At 38.3% G+C, this 15,653-nt stretch overlaps 1 protein-coding gene across 1 annotated transcript; it reads right to left on the bottom strand.

Moving 5' to 3' along the window:
* Positions 1 to 12,832: 12,832 nt before the first annotated feature.
* On the bottom strand, positions 12,833 to 15,653 carry LOC111884964 (pentatricopeptide repeat-containing protein At1g79490, mitochondrial). The gene has a single exon (XM_023881271.3). It carries the CDS (start codon positions 15,423 to 15,425, stop codon positions 12,987 to 12,989), a length of 2,439 nt encoding a protein of 812 aa, XP_023737039.1. The 5' UTR covers positions 15,426 to 15,653; the 3' UTR covers positions 12,833 to 12,986.

The raw sequence follows: 15,653 nt of genomic DNA, 5'->3' as shown, positions 1-15,653 counted from the left end.
ATAGTTAAACAATTAACATAAGACAGTAACATTACTCATAAATAAAACTCATTTATTTAATCATCAAATGTTAATTACATTTATCTATTACACGTTTCTAATACTATCTAATCTATGCTAATATCATCATTCAGCCCAATACTCCTAGCATGCTGCAAGTGCTTAACCCTACTCAATCCCTTCGTAAGCGGATCTGCTGGGTTATCTTCTGATGATATCCTCTTCACTACGAGTTGTCCTTCTTCTACACGATGTCTAATAAAGTGATATTTTCTGTCGATGTGTCGAGATCTACCATGATCCCTTGGTTCCTTGGTCAAGGCAACCGCTCCTTCATTATCACAGAAAATCTCCATGGGCTCCTTTATGGCAGGTACAACTCCAAGGTCACCAATGAAGTTCTTCGACCATATTGCCTCCTTCGACGCTTCGCTCGCTGCAATGTACTCTGATTCGCACGTTGAATCAGCTACGGTTTCCTTCTTGGAACTTTTCCAAGTCACTGCTCCTCCATTCAGGGTAAAGACCCAGCCCGACTGCGAACGGTAGTTGTCCCTATCGGTTTGAAAGCTGACGTCACTATACCCTCTCACCTTCAAGTCATCACTCCCTCCGAGGACTAAAAACTAGGAGTGTTCATTTGGATGGATCGGTTTAATCCGATCCGATCAAGTGAATCCAAATTAATTTCGGTTTTCAAAACGTAGATCCAAATAGTCCAAACTAAATTCAAATCCGATCCGATCCAACCAAATTATAATTCGGTTGGATCGGTTTTTTACAATTCGGTTTTCAAGAATCAAGACATTTCAACAAATATATAACTTTAATATTAACTTACTCTATAATATAAACTAAAAAATATTATTTAATTAGTTGTGAACTAAAACTTATAAATAACTATCAAGAAAAATATATTATAGTTTACTATTTTATAGACAATTTTTTTGATAAGAACTACATATTAAAATATTATAATTGATGAAAAATTTTAATATATTAAAACAATAATTTAGTAAATTTATAATTTATTAAAGATATATATTAAAAAGAACAAAATAATAAATTGTAATTCGGTTTTTTTGGACTATTCGGTTTTTATTTTATAAACCAAAACCAATCCAAAATCCAAAATAATAATTCGGTTTTGCTAAAAACCAATCCAAAAATCCGAATATCCGAACCAAATAGTCCGATCCAAATTGTCCAATTGGACAATTCGGTTTTATCCAAACAGTGAACAGTCCTACTAAAAACCATTCCTTCATCCTCCGAAGGTACTTAAGGATATTCTTAACCGCAACCCAATGAGCTCTGCCAGGATTCCCTTGATATCTACTAACCATGCTCAAAGCAAAGGCTACATCTGGGCGAGTACAAGTCATAGCGTACATGATTGAGCGAACGGCGGAAGCGTATGGAACTCGGCTCATTTCAGCTATCTCAGCTTCGGTACTCGGACTTTGAGTCTTACTCAACTTGGCATTACTTTGTATCTGTAATTCTCCCTTATTCGAGTTTTCCATACTAAAACGTTTTAGTACCTTCTCTAAGTAAGTGTTCTGACTAAGTCTTATTAGTCTCTTACTTCTCTCTCTTACTATCCGTATTCCCAAAATATAGGAAGCCTCTCTGAGGTCCTTCATAGCAAAGCACTTCCCGAGCCAGGACTTAACTTCCTGCAGAGTCGGGACGTCATTTCCTATGAGTAGTATGTCGTCGACATACAAAACGAGAAAGCTTACTATACTCCCACTGGCTTTGACATATACACACGATTCATCTTCGCTTCGTACGAATCCAAACTCTTTGACTTTCTCATCGAAGCAAAGATTCCATCTGCGAGACGCTTGCTTAAGTCCATAAATGGACTTCTCAAGCTTACACACTCTATTCGGATGCTCCGGATCCACAAACCCCTCTGGCTGAGCCATGTAAACATCCTCAGCCAACTTCCCGTTAAGGAAAGCGATCTTGACATCCATTTGCCAAATCTCATAATCATGAAATGCGGCAATCGCTAGCATCACTCTAATAGATTTTATCTTCGCAACTGGTGAGAATGTCTCATCATAATCAACTCCGGGTAAAGCCCTTCGCGACCAATCGCGTTTTATATGTGTGTATGTTTCCATCCACGTCAGTCTTCTTCTTGAAGATCCATTTGCACCCAATGGTCTTAAGTCCGGTCACATTATCAACCAAATTCCAAACTTGGTTATCATACATGGATTGGATCTCGCTATCCAATGCCTCTTTCCATTTCGCAGACTTCGGGCCTGCCATGGATTCCTTATAGCTATTAGGTTCATCAAGGTTTATTAGTGTACCATCACTAATATACGCGTCCCCTTTGGTAGTAATATGAAATCCATAAAACTGGGGTTGAACTCTAACTCCTTCGGAACGTCTAAGAGGTAAGGACTCGTCAATCGGTTCAACCGAAGTTTCCTCCTCGGGTTGAGTGCCAACGGTATAGGTTCTTTCATCTATCGACTCTTGAATCTCTTCAAGCTCGATTTTCCTCCCACTGTCTCCTTGGCCTATGAGTTCTCGCTCTCGGAAAACTCCTCTCCTCGCAACAAAGACAACATTGTCCTTCGGTCTATAGAAGAGATATCCAAAGTATTTCTGCGGGTAGCCGATGAAAATACATCGCTCACTACGAGGTTCAAGCTTTTCGTGAGTATCTCGTCTTACGAAAGCCTCGCAACCCCAAACCTTGATATGTGCTAACGAGGGAGCTTTCCCTGTCCACATCTCGTGAGGTGTTTTGGCAACCTTCTTAGTAGGGACTCGGTTAAGGATATGGGTGGCAGTCTCTAAGTCATACCCCCAAAAAGAGATTGATAGTGAAGCACGACTCATCATAGAGTGAACCATATCCAATAAGGTTCGATTACGCCTTTCTACCACACCATTCAACTGCGGTGTCCTAGGAGGCGTCAATTGTGAAACTATTCCACACTCCTTGAGATAATCGTGGAATTCAAGACTTAGGTACTCTCCTCCTCGATCGGATCGAAGTATCTTGATTTTCCTGCCCAATTGATTCTCCACTTCATTCTTGAACTCTTTGAACTTTTCAAAAGTTTCTGACTTTTGCTTGATTAAATAGATATACCCATATCTACTATAGTCATCGGTAAAAGTCACGTAGAAGCGGTTCCCATCCTTCATGGTTGATCTAAACGGTCCACATACATTGGTATGTATTAGGTCCAATAGACCCTCACCCCTTTCGCAAGAACCAGCGAAGGGTGACTTAGTCATCTTTCCAAGCAAACAAGACTCGCATGTGTCATCTTCCCTAAGGTCGAATGACTCCAATACTCCATCCTTTTGGAGTTGGGCTATGCGTTTCTTGTTGACATGTCCAAGACGACAATGCAATAAGGTTGTTTTATCCATACTATTGGAAGAATCTATGTTCAAAACCTCATTTCCTAAGTTATCAACAATCATAACAGTTTCATAAATTCCATTACACGGTATTGCTTCAAAATAAAAAACACCATTTAGATAAACCAAAATAGAACCATTCTCATTATTAAAAGAAAATCTAAAACCTTGTCTAAACAAACCATGAAATGAAATGATGTTTCTAGCCATTTCTGGCGAATAGCAACAATTATTCAAATCTAAACTTAAACCATTTCTAAGCACTAAAGAATACACTCCAATCTTGGTCACAGGCGATGATCTTCTGTTCCCCATGATTAGATTAATCCTTCCATGCTCCACATCCCTATTTTTTCTTAGTCCCTGCATATTAAAACAAATGTGGTAACCACAACCGGTATCAAGAACCCAAGAAATAGCATGAGATGAATCGTTAGATTTAATTGTGTATATACCTGCGAAAGACGGCTTGATCTTTCCTTCCTTGATGGCTTGCAGGTACTCTGGGCAGCTTCTCTTCCAATGTCCTATCTTGTGGTAGTGGTGGCACTCTGCCTCCTTTGGGTTAGGGCAGGGCTTAGCAGGATCAACTTTGGTCCCACTAGAAGAGGCACCATCTCGGGCTTTAACCTTGCGATAGTTCTTAGACGAAGCCTTCCTCTTCTTTCCCTTTCCTTGTCCAATAGCCAAAACAGGAGCAGTGGGTGGATTGGGAGTTGGTGCAACAGACTTATCCTTGAAGTTGCTCTTAGCGACCCTTAAGAGACCATGGAGTTTTCTTAGGGTGACCTCCTCTTTGTTCATGTGGTAGGTCATCCTAAATTGATTGTAGCTTGGAGGCAAAGAGTGAAGCACCATGTCGATCGCCAAGTCTTCCCCAAAGTCAACATTCAACTTGCGAAGACGGTCGACATACCTTTGCATCTTTTGCAGGTGCACGGTAAGAGACTCTCCATGACCTATCTTAGCAGAAATCATGTTAGTGAAAATCTCATAACGCTCTTGTCTCGCATTTTGGTGGTATCTCTCCAATAAGTCTTGGTGCATCTCGTACGGGTACATGTCCTCATAGGACTTTTGGAATTCAGAGTTCATAGTGGCTATCATGATGCAATGAACCTTCATTGCATCACGCTCGTGAGTTTCAAAAGCGGTCATTTCAGCCGGAATAGCAATTTCAGCGTTGATCTTTTCAAGCTTCTCATCGAGGACATACTCTTTATCCTCATAGCGACCAATAGTGCGAATGTATCTTATCCATTCGCTAAAGTTCGTCCCATCGAAAGTGACCTTTTGACAAAGGCTCATCAATGTGAATGAACTAGCAGCAGCGTTGTTTGCGTTTGACATCTACAAATAGAAAGGACAAAGATAGATTAGAATATGAATCCATAATTATCACCCAATAAGAAAAATTAGGGCTAGGATCCAACAACAATATTTACATATTAGAAAAGGGATGCCGTAATCTACCATGCAAACAATTTGAAGGTAAGTGAATGACGATTCACTAATTCTCCACCACAAAACATAACTTTAAGTTCTAAATGTATTCGAGAATTCCTAGGTTTAGATGAGATTCATTGAAACTTTTCAATGGCATGTTTAAATCTCGATATGCCCCTCTTGTTTGTGACTGGGATACCGAGGATCACAAAGCGGGTGTGAATTACCATGCAAATTCACATGGTGCCTTCATTGTAACGATCACCTATTCGATTTGCCGGTAAACCACACACGCTCCATCGAACTATGATAAACAATGAATCACCCTTTGCCACCTTTGCTTAGAACCAATTAGTGTGCCGGTAAACCACACACGCTCCACTAACTTCTTAGCAAGGGTGCAAAGTGTAATTTCATGGGATTGCATCAATTCACTTTTCCTAAAGTAACTAAGATTGGGAAATTTTAAAAAAAAAAACATGTAGTTACTTTGTATTTCATATTATACTTTTAATGTGAGGATGAGGTTGCCCTATCCTACCCGTTCGGCTAACGACCCTCCACCTATCAAGCAAACGGTGGGTGTGAGTGTACACCCATTAAGCGCCATTTTATAGGCTGCAACCTTATACCCACCTTATAGATCGGCTTCGTGAATGAGGTCTACTAACGGTAATACTAGCATTTTAGTTATACATACACACACACACACACACACATATATATATATATATATATATATATATATATATATATATATATATATATATATATATATATATATAAATCTTGTAATATTATATTAGTATAGGGTTGTATTTTAAACTTGTAAAATTCTAGGGTTTGAAATTTAAATTGTCTAAATTAAAACTTTTAATCACAAAACATAAATTTCAAAACTTGAGGGCAAGTTTTAAACATTTAAAAAATGGAGGATCAAATAACAAATAATCTTAATTAACAATTAATTCCATAACTATCCATATTTGATTTATTTAATGATTTCTTGCAAAACAATTTACCAATTTAACCAAAATAATTAATTAATTATCACATAAGGAAATTATAAATTTTAGTAATTGATAAATATCTTTAATTAGATCAAGATTATAGTCATATATATCAAAAAATCGGATTATGGTTGATCTAATATGATAAAGGCAAGTTTCCATAAGATAAATATCAAAGAATCCCGAATCTTACCCTTCCTGACGCTCGGACTCGCCGAGTGCACCATGGGACTCGCCGAGTCAGGCCAACTCGCCGAGTCCACTATGGGACTCGCCGATTCCATGACTCAGAAACACAAATTTCGAATTTTGCAAGCAAGATTCAAACAAACAAGCAACAATTTAATAGAAACCAATCTAGGCTCTGATACCACTGATGAGTTTTGGCCATATGAACATTCCTATGTACACATGCAAACCCTACTGCTTGGATCTAGGTTTCTCTAATTAAACATGCTTTGAATCCAAGACTTCTAATGACTAATTAGGTATAAGAACAATACAAAATCATATCTAGAAGTTTACCTTTGAATCTCTTGTTTGATCTTGTTGTCTTGGAGCTCTAGAGTCACAATTGTCACTCCTCTAATGGCTTACAAACACCAACTAGCAAGGAGGATGATTTGAGAGAGAGGTTAGGGAAGAAATTCGGCCAGGGTTTCCTTTCTTTAGAAGAGATGCCGATTTCCCTTGCCCTAGGGGTCTATTTATACTTGTAAGGCTCCTAGGGTTTCACCCTTAAACCCTAGTTGGATAATCTTTCCTTAAAGCAATCCAAATCCTTTCCATGATAATGCCTTGGACGAATTGTGGCTTATCCCAAACCCTAGAAATCGTCCAACCCTTATCCCTTAAGGATTTACAGCCCAAAGTGCAACTATCAAACAATTGACAGTTTATACCCTCTTATTTAATTAATCTCTTTAAGTCACCAAATTAATACTAATTAATCTATGACTTATATTAATCAAATAACAATATTATTATTCCTTATATTATTCTCATAATATATTAATAATATCTATTCTCTCATAATAAATCATCCTATCAAGTTGCTATGGTGAAGGTAACCCAAAAGGACCATGCACAATCGGGTCAAATACTTGCCTAATATAGTTGCAGCCTTAGACACTATTCCAACAAGTTTCGCCTCACTGTACCTATGGGTCGAAGGCACCAATGTTGGTCCACTAGTTTTGGTTATCTTTAGTATAAGGATGCCATAGGGATTGTATATAGTCATGTAGGATAGATTGGGGACTATTGATCTAGGCTCTTTTACATGTTCCTTGTTTGGTTGTAGTTCCAGAGTAGGATCACCTATCTGGGCGTCTATCTCACCTTTGAGTATGTATGGTTATGCATTCCCTGGATTGTTGGTATTTAGTATGTTGTTATGTTGTAGTGATTTTTTAGATCTGTATCCTGGTATATAGGATGTTGTTATGTTGTAGTGATTTTTTAGATCTGTATCCTGGTATATATGATGTTGTTATGCGGTGGTGATCTGTAGATCTGTATGTTTACATGTACTTGTTGGTTATCATCTAGTAGAGTGCCCTGGGGACTGTATGTGGTCATGTAGAATAGCCTGAAAACTCTTGATCTAGGCGTTATTGTATGTTCCTTGTTTGGTTGCGGCTCTAGAATAGGATCATCTGTTCGGATGGAGGATAAGTGGTAGCGGAAGAGTGTGCGGTGTGAGGACTAGTAGGCGATAGTGAGTTATATGATTGTTGTTTGCTTGTATTATGTGCCTACTTGATCCTATTTGTTTATATGTCGACATATGGTAGTAGTGCGTTGAGGCGGTCTTTCTTTGTACTGTAGGCCAAGATACCCGATGCGGGCCGGCTGTAAGACGTAGGCATGGAGGCTCAGGAAGAGCGGTTGGTTTAAGGAGGTAGGGCAACAAACCCTGGGTATTCCAGTGTAGCACCTGGTTCCTGGTATGTATTCTTGGTTATTAACCCTCCTTATATATTGCATTTTAACCTTGGACTCAGCGAGTTGAAGGACTAACTCGCCGAGTAGAAGCGGGACTAGACGCGGGATCTACTCTGTTTACTCGGCGAGTAGGCTCGTGGGACTCGGCGAGTAGACCCTGTCTGGACTAAAACCCTAACCCGGGTGTTTGCACCCTATTTAAACGATCTAACCCAGCCTCCATTTCCCCTAACACACCCAGAGATCTGTAGAACGAAACCCTAGCCCCTTTTGTGTCCTTGTGGGTGATTTTTTTAGCTTTGTGAAGGTGGTTTGGAGCTTGGGAGAAGAAGGAGAAGGTTGAAGAGTGCAAGAAGGGAATAAGATCTAAAATCTACTCTGTGAAGGGCTTCTATTCAGGTAGAAAAGTTCCTACCTTGATCTTTAGTTCATTAAATCCCCTTTTTGTCCCTAAAAAGTGGTTTTAAGCCCTAAGAACCTAAATCTCTATGTGTTTATGATTAATGTTCTGCAAGGACTTCGGATTTGGACCTTTTGGACATCCTAGTAGCATAAAGTCTCTGTGGTTGAGGTGATTGAGGTCCCTATTGAGTGTAGGACCTCTTAAAGAGCTTGGAATTGCATGTTTGAGCTCATAGGACAATGCATGCACGTAAAGTTTGCAACTTTACGTGGTAAACATGCCCTAGGACCATAGATCTGTGGTTTTGAAGCATTGCATGTCTCAGATCTGGCCTACTCGGGAAATGGGTCGAGGGACTCGGCGAGTTCTATGAAGATGGTCCTAGACTCGGCGAGTTGGATGAACAACTCGGCGAGTCATATGAACTTTCACAGAGCAAGAAGGGTTTTAGCGTTGAAGGTTCAACCCTTCGTACCTGCACGCGGAATTGACCGTGTAATGTAGCCCCAAAACCCCAAACCCTCGTTTGGGGTGTTCTGGGGTGGATTGGAAGCGAGTAGGGGATCCGCTTGAGGAACTCGACGAGTTGCTCGCGGACTCGGCGAGTCGGGACTCGAGTCGGCCCCATAGTCCTGAGTGGTGAGTCAAGGGTGACTCAGTGAGTGGGGAGAGGGACTTGGAGAATAAGACTTGATTAGTAAGGGAAGGACTCGGCGAGTTGCTCGCAGACTCGGCGAGTCCAGTCTACTGGAAGTTGACTTTAACTTGGATTTCGACTTGGTCAAGGGTAAAAGGGTCATTTTACCCTAAGTACATCTAGCAGTGTTTGCCTGATCGTTTTGTGGGATTTATAGCCGAAGGACGTCCGGAGCAGCAGCAGCAGCAGTAGACAGTCAGTTCCCGATCAGATCAGCAGCTACTTTGAGGTGAGTTACCTTCCAGTAGCGGTGGGTCTACGACCACAATGTCGGCCCACCAGTAGGAGTTGTATGTTAGATGAATGTCTTTGTGATATCATCTAGGTTTGCTACTACACTATATGTTATATGCTAGCATGATGTGTTATATGTGATAGAAGTAGAGTTCGGTTGTTAGGACCGAAGGGTAGTTCAGACACCCCAGATATGTCTGATAATTTGTTATGTTATGATATATGTGTAAGTAGCAGTAGGGGTGAAATAGTCCCCGAGGATCGGTTGTCAGGACCGACGGGTAGTCAGCACCCCAGAATAGCTTGACACGGGTAGACGGCACCCCAGAATGGCCGCACGGGTAGTCGACACCCCAGAATGGCCGTACCGGGTAGTCAGGCACCCCATAATAGCCTGGCAGTATGTATGAAATGTGTTTGTATGGTATGTGGTACGATGGGGGAACTCACTAAGCTTTGTGCTTACGTTTTTCATTTGTTGTTTCAGGTACCTCTTCAGCTAGGGGGAAGGAACCGGCGCGGTAGCGGCATATCACACACACTCTTATTTCCGCAGTTATGAGTTTATTCTGGGATTGATACTCTGATATTTTGGTTGTTTAAATGTTGTGGATGTCAAATTTGGTTTTCGATGAGAAATGGTTTAATTAAACAATGTTTTAATTATTAATGTTTTCTAAGTAATGTTTTAAAAACGAAATTTTTGGACGTGAAAAATTGGGTCGTTACATCCAGCCTGATGGTTGAGTGGGCCCGATGTATGCTTGTATGTTAATCGTATGATGTATTTTGGGGGAAACTCACTAAGCTTTGTGCTTAGTCAATTATTTATTGTTTCAGGTATCATCGGTCGTCATGGGAAGGCGAAGGCATGACTGTATACATTCATCAACAACAATGAAGATTTTGCGCTTTAATATTACCTTGATTTCAATAAATGTATTTAGAATAAACGGTTTTCTTCAAGATGGATTTATAAATGGGAAGCTATACTTAAATAAAATGAAAAAAATTTGGTTGTAAAAATGGGACGTTACACAAATAGTCACTTTGGACAAAACAAAGGGTAAACTGGTCACCCCTTATGTCATCTCATTTATCGTGCTTTGCGTGTGAGTATTGTCTATGTTGGTTGGTGTTCCTTTCAACCTCCTTTACCGATCTCAAATTGCTTCCGCCTCTTAGGACAAACATGACTACAAACATGACTGGTACGTCCTCTCTCTCTCTCTCTCTCTCCCTTTCTTTCTCCCTCTCACTCTCTCCATCCATAATAATTTTGTTGCTTTTATATTTCTAGATTTTGGATGTTTTCGATTTAGGTGGAAACAACGATAATGAAACCAAATGCTTCAATTTCGATTTTGGGGTTTTTTCCGAATTTGGCTTGAAACAAAGACAATGAAGTAAATGATTTATTGGTTTTTGGGCATTAAGGAATCAAAAACTTGATTTTTGGGGAAAATCGGGTGTCACGATGTGACCATAAGGAGGTCACAATGTGACGAGTAAAATGGGAAAATGCATATCCGTGAAGCATGTCATGACGTAACATGATTATAGTCACGTCATGAGGATGGCTGCAGCCCAAGCCCATGATCTTTTAAGGTTTCCTTCATATTTAAGTCTTTAAACTTGGAATTAGGGTTTGATTTCCAACCTTCACCACCTAGGCCTACCAATCGTGTGGTGTTCGGGTTGGCGGTTCAAAATACACCAACCCGAACACGACCCAATTAACTATATAGGTCACAGGGTTGGCGGGTTTGGAACATAAACCCATATACGACCTGTCAACCCACTTATTTATATGGGTTCACAGGTTTGGGGGTTCGTGGGTTAGATTCCATAAATAAAATAGATAATTAAACATGAATAAATTCTAGATGCAAATGAAGATTAAAAACATTCATGGAAACATGTTCAAACTAAAACATTAATACAAACATAGATAAATTCAAGTGCTAATGTAATAGCCACATTAATACAAACATAGATACAAACATTAATCCTACATTCCTACGAATAATACTTAATACATTTAAAATATATATAATTTTTTTATTAAAATTCTAAACGGATTGGCGAGTTAACCCGTATGCTTTCTGACTTCAAAACTGTTGTACGTGTGCATCGTGTCATAACATTTGACTCTCCTTTTCAAACCACTTCACACCTTACTTTAAATTATTCAACATAGATTTGTTTTAAAATTTTTAAACATGTTTATTATTTTAATAATATTATGAAAGATATTATAAACAATTTGAGTATATTTTACATAATTTCAAACCCATTTGGTAAATTTTATATAAATATTTTTTTTGTGTTACATTGTCTATAACCAAAATATTAATAAATTATAAAAGTAATCACTAAAATTACCAAATTTATTAAAGCTTATCGGAAAAATAATCATCATCTTGGAAAAGTTAACGAAATGAGCATTTTCGCTAAATTTACAATTTTATTTATTGTTATTTAGCAAATATTATGTTTAATTATTTTATATAAACACCTTCAAAAATCATATGATTTGCATATAATTAAACTAAATAAATTTATGATTTACAATTATTTATAACTATTGTATAAAAATTTCAATTTAAAAAACAAACATACTTTTTATTACATGTTGCAGCCGTTTAATCCAATTTTTCTACAACTTGCAGAGGGTTGCGGAAGTGATCCGCAGACTTCAAACGTTTTCGTTTTGAAAAAACAAACAACACTTTCATGATGATGATGGTTTTGATTTGCTTGATTTTTTGTTGTTGCATTCGAACGAACGGGTCTTGAAACCAGTTGAATGATTTTGACGGAAATACAACTTAATGGATTTTGGTTTTCAATTTTGTGTGAAAGATTGAAATGAGTTTTGAAGTTGTTGTGTTTCATTTGGTTGCATGTTCGAAAGTGATTTGAATGTGTGCAGTTGAATTGAAGCTTGTGTTGACTTACAAATTAGTCAACCCAACAAAAATTAAGGTCCAAAATGTTGACTTTCGAGATAATTTGCTAATGAGGCACATGAAACTAATTATTCTAGCTTAGAATGATTATGATTATTATAGGTTAGAATGGTCAAAACTCACCTTATGCCTCAATAAGAAAAATAGTTTAGGGACCATTTAAACCATAAGTCAAAAATTCGATGGGCCAGTTCATTTTCCCTTTTACAAAACATCACCTTTTCTGCACCCGGGTCAATTGCAAAAATTATTTTATATCATCTAGGGGTGTTTGGGATTGTTTTTAGAATGACTTGACTTTTAACTTTTTCAAAAAATTAAAAAAGATGTTTGGGTAATAGAAAAGTTCTTTTTAAAATGACTTTTTGTATAGAGTAAAATGAAGGGTTTCAAAAAGTCACAAAAACCTGACTTTTTGTAACTTTTTATGATTTTACATGTAAAAGTTAAGCTAAAAATCATTTTGCTAATCCAAACACTTTTTAAAAAGCTTCTTTTACAAAAAGTTCTTTTTTATATTCTATAAAAAAACTTTTGATGTGTAAAAGCAATCCCAAACACCCCCTAATCTATAACAAAACATTTTTTTTTGCAATATGAAATCATCATTTCACACAAATGATACGTTTTGCAAAATGTGAACGTTTTCACAAGGTTTTATATGATAAAAACCATTTGAATCGCAAACCACAAAATCCATATTGTAAGTTTGATGTTAAAATGGTCAAAAGGATGGTCACTTTATTATATGAACACAGCTATCATCTGTAATCTTTTCTTTAACTTGAAAAACACAAATGCCAACATGATAAAACTACTACATTGCCCTTCCAGCAACAAAACACAATACATATACATATGCATGCACATTATTACTACATTGCCCTCCCACCAACAAGCGGTTTAGGTGGAGTCAAGGACCTAATCTCAGGGGCAGAGCTAGGAAAAAGAATATTAAGCTTATGCATCAAAATATCACCTCTTGATGGAATCTCATTCAAAAGAAACTGTTGAACAATCGGCTTCTTAAACCATTCAGACACCGAATCCCCAGGTGCCCTCAAAACCACTTTACTAACCTCAAAAGGCGATTCCACTGAACTCAACATCTGTGCCACCACAATCTTCAAAGTGGGCCCCGTTACCAACTTAATCCTACGTGGCACAACACCATAATACAACATCCTTTTCCTAAACCTATGAAGCGTATGAACAACTGCCACAAGTGCAGCTCCAACTGACAAATTCCTAACATCAAGTGACCACGCGATATGTTGATCAAACACAATCGCTTTAGGAAAAAGCTTGTTTTCATATGAAACTTTCCACACACAACGTGCCCGATTTATCTGACCCATGAGCACAAGATAGTTCAAAAGAACATTTACAAAATACCGAGTTTGCCCTTCTTCGTTTTCGTAATCGATACCTTGGAAAAACTCACGGACGAAAGCTAACACGGGTTGTTTTCTTTTCTCGGGTCCCGTGAATAGCCCACACATGAATTTATGTGCTTTGTGATTTGTCGCGCTTAAAATCGACATTAAATGTTTTTCTTTTTGTTCTTCTTGACATCTTACAAGATGGGCTAGAATTGAAGTGTAGAGAATGAGGTCAACTTTAGCGGATGAGTCAACGTAAGTTTCTAGAAGCGGTTTTGCTGACTCGTATAAACCGTTCTTCATGCAAGATTCAAAAAGTTGTCTGATTATGAAATTATTCGTTCGGATTCCAGAAGAACCCATGAATCTTAACCATTTTAAAGCAAGATCAACGGAAGAATCTTTGATAAAAACCATAAGAACATCACTAGCAGTTATATCTACAGAGTACCCGATTGCTTTCATTTCAAGAAGAATCTTGGCAGAAACATCTAGAAGTTTCTTTTTTGCTAAGAGGGTTAGTAAAGAAGTGTAAGTGGTCATTCCCGGTTTTACCCCTGCGTTGTTCATTGAGTTGTACAGTTTCATGGCTGAATCAAGTTGACCATTAGCAGCATGCATTTCTAGCAAGCATGAGTAAGTACTTGGAGTTGGTAAAAAACCAGATTTTTCCATTTCTAGAAAGATTGACATTGCAGTTTCAAGCTTTCCTGATTTAGCATGGGATTCTACAACCATGGTGTAGAGACCATAATTAGGTCTAAATCGGGCTCTTTTCATTTCATCCCAAATCTTTAAAGCAGTGTCTAGCTTACCAGCTTTTATATAGGATTCAATCATGGAAACAAACATGGTGGCTGATGGTTTGATTCCAAGACCTTGCATTTCCATGTAGACTTTCATGGCCATGTCTAATCTCCCAGCTTTTCCTAAAGAATCAATAAGTGATGAAAAGATTGTAAAACCTGGTTGGAGAGATTTCTCTTTCATTTGTTGGAAGAGCTTCAATGCTGCATCGATTCGACCTGATTTGGCTAAGTTTGGGATCATTAACTCATAGGTTGATTTATCTAATGAACAATTAGAATCTTCCATGTTTTCATATATCTCAAATGCTTTAAAAGGCAAGCCCTTATCTAAGAACAAGGTTATAAGAGAGTTGTAGGTTTTCGTGTCGACTTTACAACCGGATTCTTGAATCTTCTTGAAACAACAAAAGGAAACTTCTAACTTTTCAGCTTTTGCAAGGTATTGAACGATTCTACTGAAAGCATTGAATTCAGGAACTTTTGTTTTGGTTGAATCACAAATGAGATCATCGAACACCGAATGAATCCCTTCAAAATCTCTACTCTGGTTTAACCTATCAATCAATGCAAGATAACACTCATCACTAGGTGAATACCAAGATTGCCTTTTTGCCCATCTGAATAGACTCAAGGATGCATCACCATCTCCGGTGATCTTCAAAGCTTGGGTGATATGAATCATGTTTGGAACGAACTGAAGCTTATCCAACTGAGTCTCCATTTCAGGACCCCATTTCCACCTTTTGACAATCTCAACAATCTTAGCAACTGCTGAAGCGTTTGAAAATGGCTGTTTTAAACCACCAACCATTACATGGTCATCCACTCCAGGCTCAACAGATCTTATACCCTTACCAGTGTAAATAACACTGCCTGATTCATCTAAATACTCTATTTCTTCGGTAAACTCATTATTCCCTTTGCTGTTCTTCCCAGAACAGTAGCTCCGAACACAAAAATGAGGGTTTTGATTAGTTGGTACAAAAACAGCATCAATTCTTCCGGGAATCGATACAAAACGGCGGTTTGGATACGTCCTAAGTCCGGAATTCGATGAGCGTAAAGCGAGTAACTGAAGATTGTTGAAGACGTACCTGGAGAACGAACGCGTGCGAGCACTCATTCTTAACTCGAATAACACCACACACGCGAATTGAAGAAGTACTAGAAGATAAAAAACACGTCCATGGCGGATTTAAGAAGAATAATTAGTTCTCCGATCTGAGGTTTAAGGGTTTTGCTCACCGACCGTCGTGTAGCCGGTGGTTGCAGTTAAACTGAACCCAAATTGCTTAAACCCTAGTACGGTGAATATCCAATTAGGCTTTTCTTATTTGTTTTTCTATTAGTT

This window comes from Lactuca sativa, chromosome 7, assembly GCF_002870075.4.
Source record: "Lactuca sativa cultivar Salinas chromosome 7, Lsat_Salinas_v11, whole genome shotgun sequence".
Lineage (NCBI taxonomy): Eukaryota > Viridiplantae > Streptophyta > Magnoliopsida > Asterales > Asteraceae > Lactuca > Lactuca sativa.
The sequence above is the reverse complement of the archived record's forward strand: the minus strand, read 5'-3'. Positions and strand labels throughout refer to the sequence as shown.

Bases quoted from the DNA above. Each gene is read 5' to 3' on its own strand.
- LOC111884964 (XM_023881271.3), bottom strand. From the start codon at position 15,425: ATGAGTGCTCGCACGCGTTCGTTCTCCAGGTACGTCTTCAACAATCTT.